At 46.6% G+C, this 26,522-nt stretch overlaps 1 protein-coding gene across 12 annotated transcripts in view; it reads right to left on the bottom strand.

The window, feature by feature from the left end:
* JCAD (junctional cadherin 5 associated) overlaps window positions 1-26,522 on the bottom strand; it is an 86,876-nt gene that overhangs the window by 16,827 nt on the left and 43,527 nt on the right. For 3 of the 12 annotated variants that reach the window (XM_075922594.2, XM_006110645.4, XM_075922597.2), the window contains exon 2: window positions 4,265-4,630. The exons of 2 other annotated variants lie outside the window; for them this stretch is intronic. In XM_075922594.2, the coding sequence (XP_075778709.2) occupies window positions 4,265-4,566 (302 nt within the window). In that variant the 5' untranslated portion in view covers window positions 4,567-4,630. Of the gene's footprint in view, window positions 1-429; window positions 823-2,567; window positions 2,717-4,264; window positions 4,631-4,790; window positions 4,959-22,753; window positions 23,053-26,522 lie in introns of those variants that run through there. 7 more of the 12 variants (XM_006110646.4, XM_006110644.4, XM_075922595.2 and 4 more) reach the window with 7 other exon arrangements.

Below are 26,522 nucleotides of genomic sequence, written 5' to 3'. Positions count from 1 at the left end.
CAGGACTTTACACTTGTCCTTGTTGTACCTGATCAGATTTCTTTTGGCCCAATCATCAAATCTGTCCAGGTCACTCTGGACCCTATCCCTGCCCTCCAGCATATCTACCTCTCCCCCTAGCTTAATGTCATCCGTGAACTTGCTGAGGGTGTAATCCATCCCCTCATCCAGGTCATTAATAAAGACGCTGAACAAAACTCATCTTAGAACAGATACCTGGAGAACTCCACTAGAAACTGACCACCAACCAGACATTGAGCCGTTGATCGCTATCTCTACACAGCTTTCTATCCATCTTACAGTCCATGTATCTAATCCATATTCCCTGAACTTGCTGGCAAGAATATTGTGGGAGACTGTATCAAAAGCTTTGCTAAAGTCAGGGTATATCACATCCACTGACTTTCCCATATCCACAGAGCCAGTTACCTCATAATAGAAGCTAATCAGATGGGTCAGGCACGACTTGCCCTTCATGAATCCATGTTGACTATTCCTGATCATTTCCCCCTCTTTCAAGTGCTTCAAAATGGATTCCTTGAGGATCCCCTCCATGATTTTTCCGGGAACTGATGTAAGGCTGACTCATCTGTAGTTCTCTGGATTGTCCTTCTTCCCTTTTTTAAAGATGGGCATTACATTTGCCATTTTCCAATCATCTGGGATCTCTCCCGATCTCCACGAGTTTTCAAAGATAATGGCCAAAGGCTCCACAATGACATTTGCCAACTCCCTCAGTACCTGCAGATGCATTAAATCCGGGCCCATGGATTTGTGTATGTTTAGCTTTTCTAAATAGTTCCTAACTTGTTCTTTCCCCACCAAGGGCTATCCACCTTCTTCCTATACTACATGGCCTAGTGCATTAGTCTGGGAGCTGACCTTGTCTGTGAAGACAGAGGCAAAGAAAGCACTGAGTACTTCAGCTTTTCCCACATCATCTGTTACTAGGTTACCTCCCTCATCCAACTGAGGGAGTAAGGGGAAGCAAAGACCTCATACAGGGTACAGAATAGAGGGCACACACCCAATAACCATTTCCAAAGCAGGAGGTGGAGAAACAGCCAGATACCACAGAAGGCTATTGCTTAATGAGAGGAAGGGGACTATGTTGGAACTTCTGTCAACAACCAACCTAATTACCTACCAAAGTTAATTAGATCATTAGCTGACAGAAAAAAACCTCTGCCCTCTACAGGTGTTTGAGTGTCCCCATTTGGAAGAGATTGAGCATCTGCAAGATCTTTATCCCCCTACCAAGTAATTGCAGCACAGATTCCAATATTTCTCTCCAGATACAAAATAAACACATTACAAGACAGACAACCTGGGAGTTTAAACAAAATGCTTTCCATAGACCATCATGCTAGTGGCTTATAAGATTACCTAGTAGGGATGCTGTGTACTAGGACTTGCAATGTGTAAAAAGAAGGGCTACTGTTTGCATGAAAGGGACACATCTAAGGCAGTTCAGGCCCAATATTTGGGTCCCTATTTTCTGGGGCCAAAGTGAGCTTTCTAAAATCAAGTTTTAATATGTGAAACAGAGTAAGTGGGCAGGTTCCACTACATTACCTCCTATTTCAGAAGAAGCAAAGGAAGGCCACATTGAGCTAACACCGAGTCCTGTTTAACTCTATTCTTTTGAAAAGCTACCAAAGCTACTGTGTTATACTTTCTCCCACCCACATTAGCACTAAAGAGACAGACATTCTCCCCTTCCCCTTGACTGGCAGACAAGGAAGTTAGCATTTTTCTGTAAATACATTAAGGACACATCAGCATTGCCCTCATTTCCTTTCACCTCCTCATAGGTCCAGCTCTGAATAGGGATGTTAGTGAGTAGTTGACTACCCAATGAGCATAAGCTTATTGGGTAGGTGACTGGAGTATCAGCTACTCACTCTCCCCCTTGCTGCCTCTAGGAGAAGACAATGTGGGGGGAGGAGGAGGGCAGTGGGGAGGCTGGGGTGGGACAGGAGCCAGTGCTGGGTAGAGCCAGCTTAAAAGCGGATTTCCCCCAGCGCTATCTCTGAGGTGCCGCCTGTCTGACTTGCTGTCTCTATCAGAGACAGCAGTGTGTGTGTGTGTGTGTGTGTGTGTGTGTGTCTGTGGAAATGGGAGGCTGCTGTGAAGCAGTCTCTGCCCGCAGCAGGCCGAGGCTAGTCATGTGCAGAGGCTGCTCTGGCAGCAGCCTCTGTCTGTGGGTTTCCCAGTGGAGAGCTGGGCCCACCCTGGACAGGGGCTGCTGGACTCAGTGTGAGCCAGGACCGAGCAGTCCTGGCTGGCACTGGTCCGGGACGCTTCAGCTCTGCATTTTAAATGTAGTAAAAGCCCAGCGTGGGTTGCTCTGAGCTCAGTCCAGCTCCTGAAGCTACCCCCACTGTGGCTCTGCAGCATGGACCTTATTGACTAATCGTGTAGACGATACAAATTGTATCAACTACACAATTAGTCAGATAGCTGCAATTTAACATTCTTAGCTCCAAGTCCACCCATCCTTCTCCCCTTCTACTTCCATATGCTCTGTCCTCCTCCTGTGTTGTTTCTCCCTCCCCGTCACTTACTTAAGGCTAGTCGTCAGGAGCCATCTCCTCCACTCAAGGGAAAGCCTGCTCGTATAAGCACCTCCACTGGATTCTCATCCTCATTCTTCTCAACAGGGGCCAAAGAGGCTTGGACCCACAAGTAAATCTGAGATCCTTTGGAGCTCCCCAGATGCTTTACTGTTGCTGAACAGCTGTTCAATTTACTCCTTTCCCTAAGTCTATCAGAGAATGAAGGTGACTTCTTTGCCCAGATGAACAGCTTATAGGTGGCCTGTAAGGAGAGGAGATGGGGAAGGAAAGAGGAGCCCAAAAATGTTGGACATCATCTCTTCACTAAGACGACAGAAAATATCATATTGCCTCCATATTGGAGTCAGCAACCTTCACCATGCAGCCCATCAGGGTAACCCACTAGCAGGCCAGGAGACGTTTTGTTTACATGGATATCTGCAGGCATGGCGCTGCACAGATCCCAGTGACATCATTTCACCGTTCGTGGCCAATAGGAGCTACGGGGAAATACTGTACACTGCAAAAACATGCTTGCCGCTGCATCCTGCAGCTCCTGTTGGCTGGGAATGGTGAACCACAGCCACTGGGAGCTATGGGAGGCCTGCCCCCTCCACTGCCTCTGTAGGATGCAGCAAAGAAGGAGGGGGAAGTGGGGTCTGTGGAGGTGGCATGCCAGGGGAGCTGGCTTGACAGTCAGCTCCCCACGCATTTTGGCTCCAGCCTGACCCTCCTCCCCCCATGCTGCTGCCTCTCTATTGAGGGGGTGGGGGTTGGGCAGGCGGATCCAGTGATCACAGGGAGCCAGCTTTTAAGCTAGCTCCTCCCGGCACTGACTCTCACTCTCCCACCTTGCAAAAGCTTGGGGAGGAGGGGAGGAAGAGAATGCCTGTAGTCGACAAGATTAACTGGTAAGCCCAGGGTTGTGTCAGTTAATCGTGTAGTTGTCTACACAATGACATCCTTACAGCTGGACAGGCTAGCCATGGGCATCTAGTTAGTGCAGAAATATCCTACGTGACCTGATCTTCTCCCCATTAGCAAGATCTTTTGTAAAGGGTATTACTGATTACTCTACTCCCCTTTCCCCCCCCTGCTATTTTGATAAAGGCTACACACATCATTTATGAAAGTAAATTAATGTCTTCCTGGTACTGGGGGGGGGCGGGGTCAATGTAACCTTCCCAAGTGATACCACCTGCCCCCAGCCCAGGGCCCCCCCAGTCTTCCCCTCCCCTCTCCTTCTCACCCCATGTTACCCTGGTACAGGGCAGTACAACAGCCAGAGGAGCTGTTGGGGTTCTGCTCCTTTCCCGAAGCATTTCTGTGGAGTTGCATCTCCTCTGGCCTGCTTCTTTTTCCCCAGTGGGAGGGGCAGCAGAATACTGGCAGCGGGGATGGTATCAGCTCCCCTGCCCCCAGCCCTGTTCTCCTGACAGGCAGCTCCATGGGTGGTACGGGATCTATAAATAGTTTACCAGCCCTAAGCACTTTCTTACCAGTGCTCCATACTTACTTTTACCTCTGCCTGCTACACAAAAGCCCCGTGAATGCGTGTGCGGCATGTAACATTTCAGTGCATGCATGGGCATGGAAGCAGACAAATGGTCACATGTCTCACAGGCAAAGGGGTAGTGAGGCTGAATTCATCTGCCAGAATCTAAAGGGAAGAGAAAGCCACGCCATGGCATGATACAGGAACTTACCCCCCTTCTGAAGTATGAAAAGTGGACAAACCCTGGAGGTCTGGGGGGTAACCGGGGCCGGCGTGGTGCCTCCCTTGGCTCCCATGACTGCCTTCGCTGCTGCTCAGGTTGCCTTTGGCCAGGGGTTTCTTGCTGTAAATGTAGGCTCCAGCGTCTGTCTCAAACCCATTCAGTGCTCCCCGACTAGTTCTCGTCTCTGTAGCTTCAGGCTGGTAGCCATCACTTCTGTTCTCATATGAAGCAGGGGGATTTTTGGACAATTTATATCCATGAGAAATCAGGAGGTCCTCCACACTGAACATGTTGCGTTGATTTCAGTCAGTCACAGTTACACCAGGAGAAAGCTCTCTTCTGTGGGAGCCATCACTGAAAGAGGGAACAGAAAGCTGCTCTAACAAGGAAAGACAACTTGACTCAATTGGCAGGCTGCTGGGTGCAGAGTTTCATCCTCTGGCCTCAACATTAAAAAAAAAAAAAAAAACATAACAATGAAGCGCATGCAGATGCTGATGAATCATGTACTGACCTTCCCTAGATAATATACCTAAATCTGTTCAGCCAGGGAACAGATGCAGAGCTGCTGCTGCTGAGTCAGTGTATTTGACTGAAGAATTTGGTGATGATTGCAGCTTTCAGATTTTGATAAGTGATCTTGAGAAGCTTTGCTCTGGAGCTAAGCAAAGCTTTGAGAAAGGCATTTTCAGAGAAAAGGCCTTACTCAGATCAGGTGGAGTTGTGCTTTATGCTGGGAGGAGGAGTTAGATCGCAGGGCAGCACAGCCTCTTCCTGGAGCTCTGCATATTCTATCAACATTGTGACCAAGCACAAAAATAACAGAACACAACAAAAAAGTGCATTATGTTAGTCAATAAAGACACTGCTAACCTCTGCTGTGCCCCCAATTAGACTCCCTTGTTTACAGTCTTTAAAGGTTGCTTTTAGGGGAGATTTCTTTACTGCCTAAGTGGGTCTGTTGAAATCTGTAATCAGCTAACAGGTGTAATACAAATCAAAGAAGCCAAGTAAATTGCATTTTAAATGCAGCTGCTCTGAAAAGTTGCTCTATTAAAAAAAAAGTCACAAGTTGCCATGTTTGTTGTTGCACAATGATTTTCAAAGCAAATCTAAAGTTGAAAGATTTTTCCTTGTCTCTGCCAGCCCCTCAGACTCAGCCCGAGTTCTTTGCTGGCTGCGCATTGTTATATTACTAGTAATAGGTTCCAATTAGTTGATCTGCAACAATTTCTCTTGGCTAGCTCAGCCTTGGAACCTCTTGTAAATTCTACTGTTCTAGCTCATTATATTTAGGGGGTACCAAGTCTTCAGTGGTTTGGAACTCAGTAAACACTTATGCAGATGATGCATGAAGACAAGAGATTCCAGCACACACACACTCAGCTGTGCTGTGCTGCCACATTCCTGACATAGGGGATGAGACTGGGGGAGTGGGGAGGGGGAGGCCTCTTCACTACCTGCCAGATCCACAGGGGTTGATTATCGCATCTAGTATAGATGTGATAAATCGACTGCCGTGCACTCTCCCGCCGTCTCCCGTACTCTACCACAACAAGAGTAGAGGGAGTAGATGGGACAGTGACTTCCTGCAGTGAAGATACCACGGGGTAAGTAGATCTAATTACATGGACATCAGCTAGAAGTCATGTAACTTAGATTAACGGCCCTCAATAGAGTGGACTATGCCTTGTAATACACCCAGGGAGCAAACACATTGTGTAAGACACTCAGTAGGGCCACTTGGTAGCAGGGTTGTGCAAACATGCTCAGAGTTACATGTCCCTGGTAGTGGCAGCTCTGCGTAAAGGAGAAGAACCTCTTGTTTCTAGATGCTAATGAAGTTTGTCCTTCAGTGGTAATGCTAGAGGCCTGTGCTTTGGTGCATGAAATCCTCGGCTCTATCATGGAGGATGATCATTACAAAGAGGCTCTACTCTGTGCTAAAGAAACAGTCCCATTCACCCTATCAATCACTATGAGACACTTTACATGGAGGAGGCTCTCTGGGGGGACAAGGCACCTTTACCTAGTGTATTCCAGAAGCCAGTGTTCAGCACAGAACCACACTTTAAACAGAGCCTGCACAGACCATGCAAGTGTTACTTAAGGGTTTTAAAATACTTCCAAGCGTTAGAACCTTTTCAGAACCTACACCAGTCCCTGCATAGAGCCTAAAGAATCTGTGCTCTGTCCCCTGGACATGGTATTGTATACTTCTTAAAGAAATAAAACATTTTCCAGTAATATTTTAGTTAACAGAACAGAGCTCCTCATATTCCATACATGCTAAACCATACTAGAAAGTAGAATGATCAGCGAATAGTCACAGGGATAAACAAGCTAGCCAAAAAGTACTAGACAAATACCTGGAAGAAAGAAATGGAAAGGAAAATGATGTTATTTTTAAAATAACACCACACACGTCAATAACAGGAGGTGGGGCCAGATCAGGTCAATTCAAACAATTTCTCTATTCCTAACTGTTTCTAGAACAGAAGCCTGGAATTGTGAGAGGTTAAAAAAGTCACCGAAGACAGAACAGCTGGCTGCTAGAGCTCGTCGACCTCCAAAGAGAAAGATTCAGTGTGACTACATAAACAATAGAAAGCCCACTGGACAGCGCACAGGTGCAAAGAAGAGAAGTGCTTTTCCTGTTATTGCTTAGGGGTCGATAGTAACTTTGCTACTGCTGGGGATAGCGGCCAGGTGAACAGTGTTTGTCAGAGGTTGTAAGAGAATGGGTGGCAAGGGAAGGCTCAGCTTTCGCAAAACTGCCTACATGACTGACTACCTAAGGCTAGGGCCGCTGCCAAGGAAGGCTGGAACCACGGTGTGGCAGCTCTGCTCCCTCTGGCCTCCTGGGAAGGCAGCCCAGCTCAGCAGCCTGGGCACCAGGGTGGGGAGGGATGGGGCCACGATGGGTTAGTGAGCTTTTCCTGGCTGGTGGCGAGGACTGGGGGCATCACGATAACCCCGGCTTCTCCACGTGGCCAAGCAAGATCAGGCTGGGAGTGGGCGAGGCTTGGCTTCAGCGGCAGGGCCTTGGGCAGAAGGGGTGGGGCTGGGTCTTGCCTCCTACACATGGGTGTCAGGTGAAAGCCCCACTGGGGAAGGCAATATATAAAGAAAGAGAGAAACAGGCCATTTAAAAAAAAACAGACAAAGCCTTTGGACCACAGGTCTTTCTCTGATCTCACTTTCAACACTGAGTCACAAGTAACTTCAATGACATCAATGAAGTTAAACCATGGGAAGGGCCCAGTGGCAGCTGAGACCCAAAATAGCCCCTCAAGGTCAAGCACATTGGAAAGTGAAAGACTGAAGTAGGATGAGAGGTGTTAGAGGAAAGAGTCATTTGGTAGGACAAGTGGACCAGTAGGGGGTGCGGTGCCCTCTTACACATCAGTGCCCTGATCTTCAGCATGAAACACTGAGACACTTCACCATGAGCTCTCTCCTCATCCCTCTCCCTCCCAGCTAACTCAGTCTTATCTCCCTGCTGTCTCTCCATTCCCACACTCGCCCCCAAGGAACCTCCATCCTCATTCACTAAGGGTACCTCTAAACTATGTGCTATTTTCGAAAGAGGATATACAAATTCCTGCGGAATTTGCATATCTTCTTCCGATCTCACTTTAGAAAGTGGAGCTTTCGAAGGTGAAAGTAGTCTGGACTCTTTTTTTTGGGGGGGGGAAGCAGCTTTGCAAAGCCTCGGGGGAAGCCGGCGGCGGGGCATCCCAGGCGCGCCTGGGATGTATACCCAGCGTACAAGACGACCCCCGATTTTTGGGGGATGTTTTTTTAACATCAAAAGTCGTCTTGTACGCCGGAATATACGGTACTGCTGGCTGTGGTCAGCTATGGGTGCTCTGCCAATCAGCTGGACAGCACCTGAATCTCTCCTCAGCGGCTGCCCAAGTGCTCAGCTTTACAGGGAACACTGCATCTAAGTGTTTACGTTCCATTTGAATAAGGGAGCTATGCTTTTGAAAAAAAAAAAAACTTTTCCTTGTGTCTTCAAATGTGATTGCTTACAGAAATGTATGTAGGTTCTAATATGCGTATGGTTTTCCACAGGTGCTAAGCAGTCATTTTATACGATGGAAATGTGTAATCTAGTCCTCTTCCAACACTATATAGTTCCTGGATTGTGGAAATACTGCAAGAAGATCAGATCTTACATTATTTCAGCCCCAATATGGTGTCCTGAGGCAAAAAATATTTAAATGTGACCACAAATACCAAGCTCTTCACACGTTGCCTAGTTGGTGCACATAGGGTTAACTTAGTGCACATGGACCATGAAGACACAGCCCTGGTTTATTCTCCTGTAAGTTGTGTTTAAGAAACAAATGAAAATTGTGTATATTAAAAAGCAAATGACAGCAAAATAAAGTAACCCAGGGGGTAAGGGCAGGCTTGAACTATTGCTCTCTTTGAAAAACTCTGGCTAACTGGGCCAGAAAGTGGATGTGCAGAGCTTCTAACTTAATGTAAGATCAACAATGCTGGAAAACAGTTTGCTTTCCCAGAGCTCATTTGTTTTGTTTGCCAATGACATCATCATGTTCTGATAGGTTTTGCTTCCTGAGGATGCCTGTTATCTCGCCAGTGTTTCCGACTTGCCAAAGTCAGCCGGCTCTGGAAGGTAGTGGAAACACAGGTTAAACTTTCTTTGGCCCCCTGTAAGTTACCATGATCAGAGTCAAAGAAATGAGGGTGCATTCAGGCATGGAAACACTGCCTTAGAACACACATATGCAAGCAAAAGTTAAGGATTAAAATCTCCAGTACCTGCCTACAATAGAACCCCCAAGGGCAACATTGAAAGAGTTCCTGATTGTGGATTGCACACAAAAAAGAATTTTGGTGTTCAGTTTGTCTTGGGCCCTTAACATTTCCTGAATTTAACCCCCCCCCCCCCCACACACACACACCACCCTCCACCTACCCCCAACAAGAAGAAGTATTGTCATTATTTATCTTCTCTTGTCCTTCAGACAATAATATAGATACCAGGAAAAACTTAAATAGCAACAAGTGGTCCTGCACCATCTTAGAAACTAACAAAAAATGAAGATGAGCATCATGAGTAGATAGTATTAGATGAAGAAGTGGGTTGTGCCCATGAAAGTTCATGATATTATCTACATTTATTGTAAGTCTCTAAGGTACGTAGGACCACTCATTGCTTTTTAAGTTTTTTCTGTTACAGAGTAACACAGCTACCCCTCTGAGACAGATACCAGGGTGCAAGATCAATGAAAGAACAAAAAGATAAACTGGACCTACTGAGCGTATACACACAGCACACATACTGGGAGTTGAATGACTGCGCCTGAGCCGGGGCAGAACTGGAGAGTGATGCACAGTGTATGTTCCAACTCATCAGCCGAGTCTCTGATATACTCTCTCTTGTTCTCAACATATTCTATTAGCGCCTGAGCTGTAGAAGTGCTGATCACTGAGGGTTTGTCTACACTAACCCCCTAGTTCGAACTAGGGAGGCTAATGAGGGCGACCGAAGTTGCTAATGAAGCACAGGATTTAAATATCCCTTGTTTGATTAGCATAATCCCGGCCTGTTGCCATTTTGGAAACTGACTAGCCCGAAGTAACTGCCCACGTCTATACGCAGCAGAGAAGCGGGATTCAGAGATAAAGCCCTTATTTTGAATTAACTGTTAAACCTCATTCCACGAGGACTAACAGTTAATTTGAACTAAGGGCTTTATCTCGGAATCCCGCTTCTTTGCTGCGTATAGACGTGGGCAGTTACTTCGGGCTAGTCAGTTTCCAAAATGGCGACTGGCCAGGATTATGCTAATCAAGCGCGGGATATTTAAATCCCACGCTTCATTAGCAACTTCAGTCGCCCTCATTAGCCTCCCTAATTCGAAGTAGGAGGCTAGTGTAGATGTACCCTGACAGTGCTGATTGGAGCCAGTGGGAGGTGCAGTGCCCAGCATCTCTGTAAATCAGACCCTTAACAAGCAACAACCCCTGATAGGTTAGGGTATGTCTACACTACCCCGCTAGTTCGAACTAGCGGGGTAATGTATGCATACCGAACTTGCTAATGAAGCCCGGGATTTGAATTTCCCGGGCTTCATTAGCATAAAGCCGGCGCCGCCATTTTTAAAAGCCGGCCAGTGCGAACCCCGTGCCGCGCGGCTACACGCGGCACGGGCTAGCTAGAACGAGGTGTACAGATAGTTCGGAATGGCTAGCTAGTTCGAACTAGCTAGCCCGTGCCACGTGTAGCCGCGCGGCATGGGGTTCGCACTAGCCGGCTTTTAAAAATGGCGGCACCGGCTTTATGCTAATGAAGCCCGGGAAATTCAAATCCCGGGCTTCATTAGCAAGTTCGGTATGCATACATTACCCCGCTAGTTCGAACTAGCGGGGTAGTGTAGACATACCCTTAGATATTCACGCACAGCTCCCACTGACTCCAATTGCAGATGTGAATGTTCAGCACTTTTGCCAATCAGGTTTTGTCTACACTTACAAGTGGAAAGCACAGCTCAGATGACTCGGTAGCATGCAGGAGGTACACCATGCACCTGCCAAAATCTTAATTGCTAAAATGGAGTGCTCCCTTGTGTCCCTTCCCTGTTCCTCAGGCTAGGTTGTCCTCTCTACACCAGATGCCAGCACTTTAACACTGCAACGTGGCCACAGGAGGAGCGCAGGGAGAGGACTCCCAGCACTCCAGGAAAACCACCTCCACAAGACCTGGTTTACATTGGCACTTCACAGCACTGTAACTTGTTGCACTCTGATGATTCACACCCGAGCCAGAACATTGTAGGACCGTAAACTGGCAGTGTACGGCAGTATACACTTGCCTCAAACCTCAGGTTCTCACTCAAGTCATGCACCCAAAAAAAGAGGAACACACTGTTGTGACCACCTATGGAAAGTCTGGCTTTAGAGACTTGTGTAACTACTTAAGAGACTAGGTGGGTGAGGTAATAACTGTTGAGGAGAGAGGAGCTTTTGAGCTCCACAGAGCTCTTCTTCAGGTCTGGGAAAGGAACTCCCAGTGTCACAGTAAGACACAAATAGAACAGATTGTTTAGAGCTGTGTTTCTTAAACTTTTTAAGACCGAGGAACACCAAACAATTTTTTTTATGAGGAACACAAAGTTTTTGGTTGAGCAAACAAAAACAAAAACAAAACAAAACACACCACACACACACACACACACACACACACACACACAAACCCCTTGAACACCAGACAACACTTTTATTGACAACGACAATATTCGCTCACGGACCAGTGATAATTTAAGTATCTTTTTAATTATCTTTTGAAAGGTGGAACATCTGTTTTTAATCTAAGTATCCCAAACATAACCTGTCAATCGCTATCCATTAAATGAAAAAAAAGTTGTCCAACAACGAAGGAACATTGTATCTGGTCCCCATCAGCAGTCCTGGGTAACAAGTGAGGGCTAAAGGCAGCAGTGCAAAGACCCGGTTGGGTTGGCGGCTGTAGGGCAGCTCTCACCCCTGACAGGCAGGATCCCCAGATCAGCAGCAGAGACAGCCAATCAGAGCTGGCCCTGCAACGCTCCTCCCCTCTGGCAATGGGCACAACCGAGGGGCGGAGCTTTCCCAGGTGATTGCAAGCCGGGCACAGAAGCATGGAGGAACGTGGGTAGCCCCGCCTCATTTCCAGCCACGTCTCCGTTGCATCACTACTCACTCACCCCGTCCATCCTTCGCTCCACCCAGTGTCTCAGCGGCTCTAGCAATTTTTCCTCAAACGGTCGCAGCACACCTGAGAGTTCTCCGTGGAACACCAGTGTTCCGAGGAACACAGTTTAAGAAACAAGGGTTTAGAGTAAGTGGTTAGCACGGGGTGGACAATAATTTTTGATGAGGGGGGCCCTACTCCAAGATTTTGGAAAGTGGTTGAGGGCCACACTCTACCATGACATTAATGGAAGAAGGGTGGGGTCTGGGGTGCAGGAGTTTGGGTTATAACCTAAGGGTTGAGGAGATTGTGATCTGAGGCAGGAGACTGGGATGCCAGATCTTGCAGAGGAGATGGATACAGAAGGGGGTGGGGAAGAGAGTTGGGGAAAGGAGGGGTGGGGCACCAGATTGTTGTTGTAATAAACCATAAACCAATGTCTCTGTTCTGCTCATGAGCTTTAAGCCAACTCTGCACAGGCACATTACAGTGCTGTAACTTTCTGGCTTAGGGTGTGAAAAAACACCCTCCTCTATCCCCTGCACATCAAGTTACAGCCCTGTAAAGTGCAAGTGTGAACCAAGTGACAGCACAGAACTGTGACCTCCAACGCCGTTAACTACCCCCCTTGTGGAGGTGTTTACATAGCCCCAGTGCTCGTGTAGTGGCCACACTTTCAGTTGAAAGCTCTGCCACAGCTGCGCTTCAAACTGAAGTGTAGACAAAGCCTTAGTGTCACAGAATAATGAATCTAAGCTTCCAGGCTCACCTTCTGAAAGAGTTGTGCAAGTTTCCTTTGAGGGTGTGAACTGACTGATCACTCAAGAGCTGACCTATTTGTAAAGAGAGTTCACCCACAGGCCATCATTTTTCTATGGGAATCTTTGCCCAGCTAGTTCCAATTCTCCCCTTCTGGCTCCTGGTCTGGTCTGCCTCTCCAGCCAACCACCATTGTTCTCACCCCCTCCTCTTGTCCAGATTCCTCACTCCCTGTCTCCTTGTCTACCAGGCCCACTCTCCCTTCCTCCCTCTGCTTCTCATCCAACCTCAGTGGCCAAGACCTCCCCTCACCAACCTGGCAATTGGCTTCCAATTCACTTCCCCCTTTACCCTCACTGGTTCACAATCTCCCCCTGGCTCCTAGCTGTCCTCCCAACCAGCCCCAGTCTCTCCTCCTTCCCCCTACAGCTCCTAGTCTCAGCCTCCTCCCCCCTTCTAGTCCCAGATTCCCTGCCCAACCAGTCTCAGCATTCCCCTCTCACCTTAGCTACCCATCTCCTTGCCTGGCCAGCAACACTCTCCCCCATCATGCTCAATCAGTTTCCCTCCCTGCTCCAGTCCTAATCCCAGACTCTTCCCAATCTACTCTTCTAGCCTAAAAGTTGAGTGATATTCAAAGGCAGCAAAAACTGAACCTGGGGGAAGGATGCAGAAGGACCATCAAGATCATTTAGTGTGACCTCCTACACATTGTAGGCCGCAGAACCCCTCCGTGTGGAAACCGAGGCAAAGAAGTTTTGACTGACCCTTGACCATACAGGGGGGGAAGAGACATAGCCGGGATTAGAATTTAGGATGCCCGAATCTCAGTCTTAGGTTTCCTCCACTGGGCCATGATACTTCTAATCTGTTACTTTAGCGTTTAAAGTTCTTGCAGTGTATTAACAACCATCACCACAGAAGCCCTACAAGACACAGAGGAGAGAGGAAGATGGGGTTGGACATCTTTGGTTCAAATACAGAGCCGGGGGCAGCCCTGAAGAGAGACATTGACTCCACACAGAAGTATGCCAATAGGGTAGATTTTCATAGGGATGGCAAAAAGCTGTGTTTATTTCTGATGGAGGCCACTCCCCTGACAAATTCCAAACTGCTAATCCAAAACATGGGGGAACTAACAGAGCTTCTCAGTGAAACGGCAGTAAGATTTTTTTTCTTTAATAGGGGCAAAACAATGTATTTCCCCCATCTTGTTCTCAAAAACAGAGGATTTCTTTTATCTTTTTTTTTTTTAAGGAGTCCTGCAGCATTCACTCAGCATCAGAAATTTCAGCTCCAATAGCTACAGTTCAGCCAAGTTATATAAGCAACTGAAAATGGGGTATTACATGGGAAGTGTTGGGCAACTTTAATAATAGGCAGTGCTATTTCTGGTGTTTTAACCTATTCTATTTCTTACTCTCTCTCTCTCTCAGGTAGCAGAAAGTGTATTAAAAACAAACGGGCAATGCACAGGAGAGTGCATAAGAAAGAGGGGTATTGTCCCCCCATGCTGTGGGTGAGGGGGGCTGGCTAGTAGCTGGCAGGAATAGTGTGTGTGTGTGTGTGTGTGTGTGTGTGGAGGAGGGTCTGATGCCTGCAGTGGGGGTCTGCCCCCCCCACTTACTGGCAGTGGCAGCGTGGCAGGGTGGGGGGGGGGGGAGGAAAAGGAGCAATGCTTTGTTCTCTTGGCTGTGCTGCCCCAAGGGAGGGGGCAGGAGGCAGGATTGCCCTGCCCTCCCCAGCAGTAGTAAAGCAATGTCATCGGGGTCACCTTGCTCTGCTTTCCCCCTGCCACTGAGGGTGGGGGAGTGGGGATGTAGACACTTACTCCTGGTGCCCGCCCCCTGGCCTTGCTATTCCCCTAGGTTGTTTTGACTGGGGAAAGAGACAGGGCAGTGGTGGGGTGGAGCAGAACTGGGCAGAAGGGGGTTGTTCCAGCCCTTCTCCAGCCTGGGGTATGTGAGTCATGGCCAGGATCCTCCCCCCCCCACCCACCAGTCACCCCCTAAAAAAAAAAAAAATCAAGCATTTTAAATAGGACCTGATTATTACCTTGATTGTGTAATCTTTTAAACAGTAAAATTCAATTAGACTGTATACTCTTCAGGACAAGGGACTTATCAAATGCAGTTTGGTGTTTTGTTGAACTGATTTTAAAATGAAATACTTTGAGTCACTTTAAAAAAAAAGTATATTGCGATTCAGGCTGTTAGGGGAGTTTCCGTTTCAACAAGTACAAGACTTAGGGTGTCAAAGGCAACAGACCTAACAGAAAAAGCATCTCTGATTACTGTAAAAAGTATGTTGGGGTCACTGTGGGTTGGAAAATGTAACTTTATGTAGGGACCTGTGTGCTCCCAGCCATGCACATCTCACAAGAAAACACAAATCTGTGAATTTTGCGTTTAACCTTCATTGCAGACAGGAGAGTGTGCACATTTTTATCCTAAAGGAGGAAACAAAGGGCATATACAGTCACTGAAAATCATAGTCCATAGCCTAACATCACTTTCTGAGCAGAACTCCCAAATGTCCCAGTTTTACTGGGACAGTCAGGGCTTTGTTTTAGGGAGGCGCCTATTACCCCATCCTGAATTTTTCGCACATGCTATCTGGTCAAGTTTGGAAGTGGGAACAAAACAAAACAAGAGTGCTAGAGACTAAATAGCATGTTTCAGAGCCTGACCCTTGCCCAATAACTTATTGGCAAGTTGGTCAGTAGTGGAGGCACCTGAGCTGAAGCACCATTGTTAGAAGAGCGAGGGAGTGGCTCACAGGGCATTTTCCACTGGTGCTCCAGACTTTGGGAATGGCTCTTACCCCAGGTCTGTAACAACCTGAGTTTGCTAGCCTTCAGGGCCTGCGGCAAAGCTATCCCTGGGGTTCATGAGGAGACAGATGCTGCAGGGGGTTGTTTGTGGTGACGTGGGATTCTGGCGGGGAACTGAATGTACACTGGAAATTGGAGTGTTTCTCTGGTATGTTTGCGTATATGGTATATAGGTTTCTCTGATATATATGTTGTTGTTGGGTGGCCTGCAGGAATAGATCTGGGTCTGCTTAGTTATTATGTGTATTTTAAAAAGTTTGCCCAGCGCATTGGTAAGTGCTCTTTTATTGCAGCATGCACCCGTCCAAATAAGGCAAAAACATAAAGGCAGGAGGAATATTTGGACATTCAGCATTACGATGAGCCAGTTTTCAGAATGTTGAGAGCTTGCTGCCACTGATGACAAAGCACTACATTACTAGTCTGAAAACAGGCCAAAGGGTCTCTCTTTCTTCTGGTTTCTTTTTAATAAAAGGAGCGATTTTTAAACACTGTTCACTGACATTCCATACTGAAGATGTAACAGGTTCCTAGAGGAGTTGGCAAGTGTGTGGTAGAAGTATTTCCTCTGACCTTTCTATTGTTGTAATAAATAGTAAAGTATTTTTTTTTAAACAGAAAGTAAACAGCCAACTCCCTTCTTGCTCCTCACCCCCCTCCCTAAAACCTACAAAAGAAAAGGTTTTCAAACTGAGACGCGTGGCTCTCATGGTGTTTGTGCTGCTTTCCACGAACTTGCTTTCTGGGTAAAATCTGACAGAGCTTTGTTGGAACAAAACAAATGGAACTTACATTTCTTGACTGCATATTAAAATAAAGACCTTGAGAACCAACAGTTCAACTTTAAATACCTACACACGCGGAGCCCCAATAAACTGTTGCCACACTAAAAGATGTGCGGGGAGGTTTCTAACCAGTGGAAAAAGCTCTCAGATTGGGCAAAACACAAGAGATCAAAATAATTATTTAATCTTTTTAAAAGGCATCATAGAGTTGGACTTCTTTGAGATGACAGTGACATTGGTTATAAAGTTTGGTTTCTGTGATCAAAAGGATTACAGGCAGTCCCCGAGTTACGTGGATCCGACTTATGTCGGATCTGCAGTGACGAACGGGGCTTTTCTCGCCCCGGAGGACGGGAGAGGCGGGATGCCCAGATGCGCCACGGTCCGCCGCCCCTGTCCTCCGGGACGAGAAAAGCTGCTCCCCGTCTCCCTGCAGAGAGCGCCTGGAGCGCCTGGTCTGCAGGGAGACGGGGAGCAAAGCCTTGGAGCACGCCAGCAGTGGGACAGCCGCGGTGTGCCTGGACTGTCCCGCTGCCCACGTGCTCTGCAGCTTTGCTCCGCGTCTCCCAGGTCAGCAGACCAGGGAGACGGAGCAAAGCCGTGGAGGACTTGGGCGGTCCCGCCACTCCCGTCTCCCTGGTCTGCTGCAGGGGCGGGGGAGGGGGGTGTGTGTGCAGCTAGTGCCCCCCCCCCCCCAGCAGACCAGGCTTTTCTTGCCTACCCCTGGGGTAGAGCAGCTGGGGGCTGCCGGGTTGGTCCCGCAATGCCGCTCTGGACCAACCCGGCAGCACCCCAGCTGCTCTGCCCCAGGCGTCCTGATTCAGCCGCTGCTGGTCAGTTTCAGCAGCAGCTGAATCAGGACGCCTGGGGCAGAGCAGCTGGGGTGCTGCTGGGTTGCTCCAGTAGAGCCGAGGAGCGGCGCTACTGGAGCAACCCAGCAGCACCCCAGCTGCTCTGCCCCAGGTGTCCCCAAGTCAGCCGCTGCTGAAACTGACCAGCGGCTGACTACAGGAAGCCCGAGGCAGAGTTGCTCTGCCCCAGGCTTCCTGGAATCAGCCGCTGATCAGTTTCAGCAGCAGCTGACTTGGGGACGCCTGGGTTTCTTAAGTTGAATCTGTATGTAAGTCAGAACTGGCATCCAGATTCAGCCACGGTTGAAACTGATCAGTTTCAGCAGCGGCTGACACCAGTTCCGACTTACATACAGATTCAACTTAAGAACAAACCTACAGTCTCTATCTTGTACGTAACCCAGGGTCTGCCTGTACATACATTAGCCTTCCCCTAATCATACTAAGATTGGTTAGCCATTCAGCTCAGGATTCAAGAAAGAAAAAACAAACTGTAAACAAATACTTTCCCCTCCTTACAAATGCTGTTGGTGGCTTTCGGTACAAGCTCCACAAGGTTGGGTTGGCCTGGCCACCATACTTTCAGACAGATAAAGATCACATCAGCTGGAGTAAACAGATGCCCACCACATTGTTACAGGTCTGCTTTGCTCACTCACTTCCACATTAGCAGCCTCCCTTGCCTTCCTTAGATTCCGCATCGAAGCATGCCATGTCCCTCTTCTAGGCCACCCCTCAGATCTATAAGTATACCATAGATGCTCAACCCCATCTTCCTTGCTTGTCTGTGTCCTACCATATATTTGCAGGTGGGTTTTTAGGGCAGTGGTTAATATGCTGCAAGAATATAAACAAAGTAATATTTTAGAGATACTGTGGTCCAGTGGAGGAAGGCTAAGATGGAGATACAGGAATCTTAAATTCTAATTCAGGATATGCACCAACACAGAGGGTATGTCTAGACTACAGGCTTATGTCGACATAAGTTTTGTTGACAGAATCTGTCGACAAAACTTATGTCGACATAGAGCGTCTAGACTACATCCAGTTCTGTTGACAAAGCAAGCCGCTTTGTCGACATAACAGTGTGGACGCAAAGGACAGTGTAGATGCAATAATGCCTTTTATCTACAGAACTCTGTCGATAAAAGGCGTTTTTCCTTGTAGAATGAGGTTTACATACGTCGACAAAACTGCTGAGTTTTGTTGACGTTATGTCGACATAACTCAAAGGCAGTATGGACGCAGGTATAGTTTTGTCGACAAAAGTCCACTTTTGTCGACAAAACCCCACTTTTGTCGACAAAACCCTGTAGTCTAGACACACCCCGAGTGTGGCAGTGGGTTAGTCAAAATCTCTTTGCCTCAGTTTCCATATTGTTAATACTAATTGAATATTGAGTAGTTTAATATTTGGTATCTGACAGTAAGGAAAGCAAAACTTAAGGGCTAGAATATACAAAAAAAAAAAAAAAAAAAAACTTATACCAATACAATGATTAGAGTGATTTTTGATCCTAGTGTGGACACTTACTCCAGTATAAAGGTCCCTTTTACCAAAGATTATTCATCTTCCCAAACTGGAATAGAATTATATTGGTACAACTGCATCCATACTAGGAAAAGATTTGTTATTTTAACTAAACTGGTGTAGTTAAAGTGGCAATATCATTAACAAAGGTCGAAAAGACAAAAGAGAGCCTGTCAGTACAAAGGTCTCATATTTTTCATGCCAACTTTGAGACATATGACTGTCTTTTGCATGCAAAATTAGTAGTCACTTCTGAAAATCTGAGACAGTAGTACTTTCCATCTAATATTGTCTGAGTGATCACTGACTGACAAATGAAATGCTTGGGCAACACACACGTGCTGTTGTAATTTTTCACTGCCTACAGTAATCAGCAATATATTGCACCAAGACATATTTAGGTTATTCCTACTGTAGATGTTAAAAAGACCCCATCAATCTATGTAGAAATCTCATTTGGATCTTAAAGGTGGTATAAAGTTTTTGAGAGACTGACCTCACCTTTCCTTTGTAGCTGGAACTACTGAGTAAGCTTCCCCCAGCATTCCACAAGTCCACAGGCTCTTGAAACAAAGCACAACAACAAGGGCGTATCTAGACTACGCAGAATGGTCGAAACAAGGTTTTAGCAAGTGAGATAACCCTTTCCACTCATGAAGGGGAAAACAACATCTGTTAAACCAAAACTGGTATAATAGGTTCAGCAAGAGACCCAGAGGATTTTGAAGACATAGCCCTTGGTTGGGTCAACACATTGTGAAAAGAAAAATTACAAAAGAACAATTGTTTCATACTCCCTCTGGATTAATTAGGATGGACTCTAGCCAAATTCATTAAAATAGAAGATTTGGGCAGGACCTTGCAGCATGCGTGCAACCTGCCCAAAAGTTATGGAGAAATGCTTTACCCTTAGAGCAGACCTGCTTTCAGTAAAACTTGAGTTTGCATGGGCCATGTCTTTGCTGTGACAGTCAGGAGAATTATTTTAAAATGATCTTTTTTTAATTAGGAGAGCTATGCAGAAAACGTTTGCCTTTCCCCACTGAACAATAGATCCCTGTTTATTTTCTGTGTGCTCTTTAGGTCGTGAGAAAGCCAGTCAAGTTACGTATCTAACAATATACTACTGTAATCGGTTAACACTCGAAAGGCTAAGACATACAGACTGTCAGATTAGTATTTTCTGAGCACAGGAGAATGCGTTTTTCAGACAGCAGTTTTGAATACTACTACAGGAAGTGAAGATACAAACTAGAGCCCCATCCTGGAAACAATGGGCTAGACTGTTATTTCACAATTTGCCTTGGGCGTGAGGTGGTATGATGCTGTTGCCGCCAAGGAGCAATGCAGGTAAGAAATCATGCCTTAGAGATTTGCCATCCTACACTGTGATCAAGACAATAGAAATTTGCTATTGGTCCTTTTTAGATTATAACCCCTATTCCATGGCAACTCAACTGCAAGGGCTGGTGCTTTGGGGAAGAAGGATGGAACAAATGTTCCTGTCATTACCTACTACTCTCCTGCTTCAGCGTGAATAGTGGATATACAATAAGAATGGCAAAACCAGATCCTAAGTGAGTAAAAACCATGAGATTCTTCCCCAGTTCATCCCACAGTAATTTATTCTGAAGAAATTGCTTATTCTGCTGTTTAACAATTGAATTAATTCGGTCATTTTTCCATACAATGGTTTATAAACAACATTTTTTTTTTTACTTAATGCAGACCCTTTAAAGAAAGGAAAGGAAAACTGTTCAGCTACAGCTCAGGAGTGCGGGTGAATGCTTTAGGCTAGAAGGAAAGATGTGCATTGCATTGTCACTAAGATTTGGTATCCTGACAACATGGATCAAAATGCTTGCTCTTGCAGCCACACTCAGATTTTTACTTAAGAGCACAAGCTGAAGTGTCAGAACTTCTCAGACTCCTAACCAGAGAAAAACAATTTTTCTGAATCCTTGACAAAAAATTGGGACCAATCCAGAAGAGATTCTGTAGAAATACAGAAGTCCATTGGTATGGATTTAATGCCTGAATTGGGCTATCACTGGTCATTCTAGGGTGAAATGTAATATTCAGTCTAACACATATGGAAAAGGTATTTTTCCCCTTCTTTGTAGCAGTAACAGAATAAAGTGTAAAAAGGACCCATTTATAAAAGAAATCACTAAGACTGATGATAAACTTTTGCAGATTCATGTTTAAGGCTCTGATCCTTCAAACTAATCTGCACAAGTGGACCAACAATCAAGTCCATGGGGTTTATAGGGAAACAGAGGTAGCTGAGAAATTAGAGCATAGGACTGTATTATCACATTCTACCAATCATGTTTTTAAAGGCAACAGGCATTAATGAGACTCTTCATGGATGAGCTGGGTCATGTTTGCAGAAGCAGAGCCTTTTTACTTCCCTAAAGAATTCATCTCCTGTTCAAAAAGTCTGTTACAATGTGGGAGAAGACTGGAATTAACAGGTGAAAAAGGACATGGCCAGAAACAGAAGTCTCAAATTGTCATAGCAGTACCCCCCCACACACACACACTTCAAGGCAAAGGCAAGTTTGTAGCTTTAAGAGTAAATAGTAAACAGGAAAGCTGTACAGAGGCTTGCTTCACAGTCAGTGTTCTTTCTGGATGTGTGTTGGCACAAGATTATGGCTCTTCACAGAAATACTGGCAAAATTTGGGAATTTAACTAAAGCACCTGTGTTTCTTGTGTCTGAGACTTCACCTACTAAGGGCAAGAAGGAACAAAGTTTCATTTCCAGTAGTTGGCTGATATTAACCATACACACATTTTATCTCATATATGCAAATTAGAGTAATATATGCTTTGTTGTGATTCTAGTGTGGAATTATTTGTTTTTGAAACATCCAGGTGGATCCCAAAGTATTTAATTTGTTTTTTTCTCACAAAAAGCTAAGGTAATTTCTCTTAGCAAACTACTGTAGTTCATGTTGCAGCAGAACCCTTATAGCTCCGCTATAAATAACTTAAATGTGTCATTTTATGGCAAAACTGGTAACATCTTGAGAAAAATGCTTGCAGAATCAATGAACCTGGGTGGGCTATTGGGCTCAAACAATCTTTACAGCATCTCCCTTGCAGGGTTTTAGTTTGGAATAATAAACACCATAAGAAAACTCCTGGGGTGTAGCATCCAGGCACCATAAAGGAAACGTTCACAAGGGCACTTAGATTTCACAGATTATCAAACCTTAATCCCCAAAGCACTGAACTCTCTGTACGGGGTGGTACTTTCCACACCCTGGGTTAATCCCAATATTTCTTTGATGGAACATTGAAAAAGCCAAAAATGGTGTGTGTGTGAGAGAGACACAGAGACAGAGAGAGAACTTTGCAGGGCTTCTCCCTACAGACACTGACTCCGCTAAGGCAACAGCAGTCAAATAACGGTTGTTCCTCACTGGATCAAGTCATCAGAGGGTCACTCGAAGTGATCCCAGGCTGCGATTGACTGCAGGAGGCGCGTTAGCAGCTGAACTAAAGCCTGCCTCGAAAGCAGGACCGCTCGCCCCTGCTGGGGGGCCAGTCAGCCCTTTCGCCCTGATCCCACCTCCCCAGTGCAAACGGGAAGGGGCAGCTGCGGGCGGGACCCGGAGCCCGCTGCTGTGTCCGAGCCCGGGGGCGGGAGGGCGGCACATGCCTCGCGTCCAAGCGGGCAGCGCCGAGTTGCTGGTAAACACGTCCCGTGCCCCCCCCCCCCCGGTAGTCAAATGGCTCCGTTCGCCCCTCACAGCAGCGCGGCGCAGAGACTCTCCGGCCAAGGCGCCGCGCGCGGGGGACTCGCGCACCCGGGGCGCCGGGACGGAGCCCGCGGCTGGACGCGCGGACAGAGTCCGAGATGCCGCCACTCGCCCTGGCAGCGGCTCGGGCCGCCGAGACACAAAGCCCCCGCCCCGCTCGCGCGAGCGCACCACGCGGGCGGCAGGCAGGGCGCTGCAGCGGCGCGGGGAGCGGGGGGAGACGGGCTCCGACTTACCCACCGGCTGCCTCATGCCTGCCCTGCTCTCCGCCCTCGGCAGACTTGTGAGCCAGCCCAGCCTCGCACGGAGCCAGTCCCTGCTGAGCATGCCTAGTGCAGGCGCTTGCCTGGCCTTTCCTCCCCAGCAGCTTAGTGCCTTTGAAGTGAGCCTCAAGCTTCCCGCAAGTTATCGGCGAGGCCTTCGCGACAGAGAACTTTTTTTTTTTAAAGGAATCAACCCCTCTAGGTTCGACCCAGGAGGCTTGGCTGTGGCGTAATCCCATCTGCTCCCTCTGCCTCATCACCTCTTGAACACTGCAGCCTTGTGACACAGCTTAGCCTCCCCTCCCATTAAGAACATACTTGTTAACCTGCTGCAGATACATTACACATGGGCACTCCCCCACCTCCTTCAAAAATTCATCTTCGCAAACATGCAATGTAAATGGGGCCCAGATTCAATCCAATCCAAGGGCTCCCCCAAAGTAATCCAGCCATCGCAAGAAATAAAGTATTCTCAATTCCCCTCCCCACCTGACAATCATGCCTCCAGGGCCAAGTCCCTGGACAGACCCCTAAGGGGTCCCCTCCCAACAGATCTGAGCTTTGGCCTCTGAGGGTATGTCTACATTGCATTCCTCCTTTGAGAGAGGAATGCAAATGCAGACAAGCAAAATTGCAAATGAAGCAGGGATTTAAATTTCCCGTGCTTCATTTGCATAATTGCGGACAGCTGCTTTTCTGAAATAGCGTATTTTGAGAAAACAAACGCAGTCCACATGGGGTTTTTTAAGAAAAAACCCTTCCTTCAAAATAACTTTTTTTTAAAAATACCGGACATTTATAGTTTATCATTTATATTTTCTCAATTTGTTTCCTGAACAGAAAGCTCAAATACTGGACTGCCCAGTTCAAAACCAGACACCTGGCAACCCTATTCATCCCTGTAAACATACTTGTGCTGTGGGTGGTTGAAGTCCAGCATAGCACTTCCAGGCAGGGAAAGCTTACATGGTGCATTTGAAATCTAAATAAAAGGGAATTCCTGTGTGGAGCTATGTGGCTGGTTAGCTTCAAGAAGATATACCCATCACTCAGACCTGTGTGCCTTTGCAGGCTTCTGACATAGGCATCTAGCTGTGAAGCCCAATCAGACAAGACTTCCAAATGCAGTATTCTCCCAGAAAAACACAACCAGGAAGGCAAAAAAAGCCTGACCCAAAAGCACCAGCCACTAGTTCTGACAACAGCAGACTTCCTGGGAACATCCTTCAGCATGGGGTATATTGTTTCCTTTAAGAGGACAAACAAACACCTCCAGCTCTCCCACAGCAGCTCAGTCTGCAAACGCTGTATCGTTAATAAGAAAAACATCAGCTCTCTCTGTGCATGGAAAATCTGTAGGAAGAAAGATTATAGGCTATCAAGGGGAAAATAGGATGCACTGTTAAAACTAACTCTGTCTGACAGTCTTGGCTGGCACCCAGCACAAGACATCAAAGGGGTCCCCTCCTCAGCCAGAGAAGTGCTCTTGGGGCCCCTGGAAGCCAGGATGCTTAATCATTGCATGCAAGAGATGTCTGGAGAGATCCCCATATTTCCCAATCCCCCTACTGGCAACTTCTCCAAAGACAGACACAGAATTAATTGGTTTCTTAAATGCACCCCAACAGGTCTATTGTAATAGAATCCAGGTCCCAGCCAGGTCTGTTTTAATGATATTTCTAGAGTTGGCCCAATGTGATTGGAGTAATTTATCTGATGAATTCCATAATCTCTTCTAAAACACAGTATTGGAGGAATATTTTTTCACCATTTGTTCAAGCTGTGGTGCTGGGCAAATCATTGGTGAACAGATTTCAGTTTAGTGAAGTTTTCCATATTTGTGAGTCATTTTTTCCCCATTATTCACCTAGTTTTACCTGCTGTTCTGCATTTCCGAATGGACACCCACCCAAGGCTCTCAAAGAACTTCGACCCTGTTCATGAACTGAGCCTCACATCAACCTTGACAGTTATGTCATGCATGGTAGCTCCGTTACACAGCTGAGGAAACAGGAAGTGAAGATAAGAGACTTGCCCCATAAGCCACCCAAAGAGTCTGCAAAAGAGCCAGACAGATTTCCTGTTCCTCCCTATTCTTATGCTTTAGCCATAAGTAGGGATGTCATTGTGTAGTCGACTACGCGATTAACCGATAAGCCTCGTCTTATCGGTTAATCCTATTGACTACATGCCCCCCCCCATTGCTGCTTCTGTATTAAAGACAGCAAGGGGGAGGAGGAGGAGGTGGGACCCGGTGCTAGGTCCAGGGTCTGAGCTGCAGACAGAGGCTGCTCCATGGAATGCCATGCAGCCTCTGTCCGTGGGGAGTTTGGTCCCTGTGCTGCCGCCTCTGTATTCAAATAAAAAGAGAACCAGAACAGAATCCAACTCCTTTTGCAAAAAAGCTTTTTAGGATGATTAGTTGTAATTGCATGTGTGTAATCTTATCTCAATCAGGAACTGTTTGCTATCCCATGGCAGCTGTTCACTAGGAGAACAGTCATGGGGAGCAGTGCTATTTACTTCTCTCTTCCTCCTGGGCCTCACCACCTCTCACTTCTATTGTGGTGTTTACTATTCAACATACAAAACACCTCTTCACTCCAGCTGGTAACTCTCTGCTGATTTCATTAAGGAAAGGCTGCCATGGCATTCAAGGGAGTGAGAAGGGGGGTTGCGCAGTGCCAGAGCAGGACTACCAATGTAGAGAAGGGGGATTGTTATTTGTCAAACGTTATCAAAGTGGAGAAAAAAGGAAGGGACAGTCCTTGCCTCCCAGGGTATGTCTAGACTGTGGGGGGTTTTCGGGATATCAGAGATATCCCAGAAAAATTCCACTGCATCCAGGGAATGTGTTTGCTCTTCTGCTTTTTTTTTGTGGAAGAACAAAAAAAGCCTCTTCTGGAAAAGCAATCAGAAAAAGCTACGCAAATTGCAGAGCACAAATTGTGTAGCTTAAAAAAAAAAGAAGCTTTAGTGTAGACCTAGCCTAAGCAATCTAAACAGTCTAATACAAGCCACACAACCTAGCATACAATTGCTCCCACCCCAAAGCAGTGTGATGTGTTTTGTAATGCAATTTTCCAGAGTTCTTAAACTGGGGGTAGCTGTCAATAGAATTATGGAAGAAGTGCACTGCTGTAAACTCGGGTGATTTTATTGCAAATCTTGCCACCATTCCGTTTTTATTCAAGTCCCAGCTCCTGGAATGGAGAATCTCCACTTCCATTAAAAATATGTGTAGCTCTCATGGTTGCAGTAGAAAGCCTAATGTGAACTCAGTGTAACCTCTAGAGGCTCAGAAATTGGATGGCACATATTTTAGACATTTAAAAAAAACCTAAATTATTTTTAAACTGTAACTCCTGATGTTTTGTGGCTAGACTCTGGATTTTTAAATGCTCTAAGGTCGCAATACTGGAAATGCATTTGAGGGAAGGATCTGAATGGAAGAGGATGGAGAAAGCACTTAGCTATGGACTCAAGAAACATGGATTCTAGGTCTAGCTCTACCACTGTTTTGTCTTGAGAAAGTAACTTCACTTCTGTTTCCTTTCACCCTTTAAGCTTTAGATTTCTCAGGGCAGGCTTTGTCTTACTGTGTGTTTTTCAGCACCCAGGAAAATGGGCCCTTCTATCAGTTGGTGCCCTGTAGCTGCTACTATACTACAAATAGTTATTCCATGAGACTAAGATGAGTATCAGGGGCTAAAGTAAGGACAGGCATGGGAGATGGTAAAGG

This window comes from Pelodiscus sinensis, chromosome 2 (genome assembly GCF_052426305.1).
Source record: "Pelodiscus sinensis isolate ZL-2025 chromosome 2, ASM5242630v1, whole genome shotgun sequence".
Taxonomy (NCBI): Eukaryota; Metazoa; Chordata; order Testudines; family Trionychidae; genus Pelodiscus; species Pelodiscus sinensis.
This window is presented reverse-complemented; position numbering and strand designations above follow the sequence as displayed.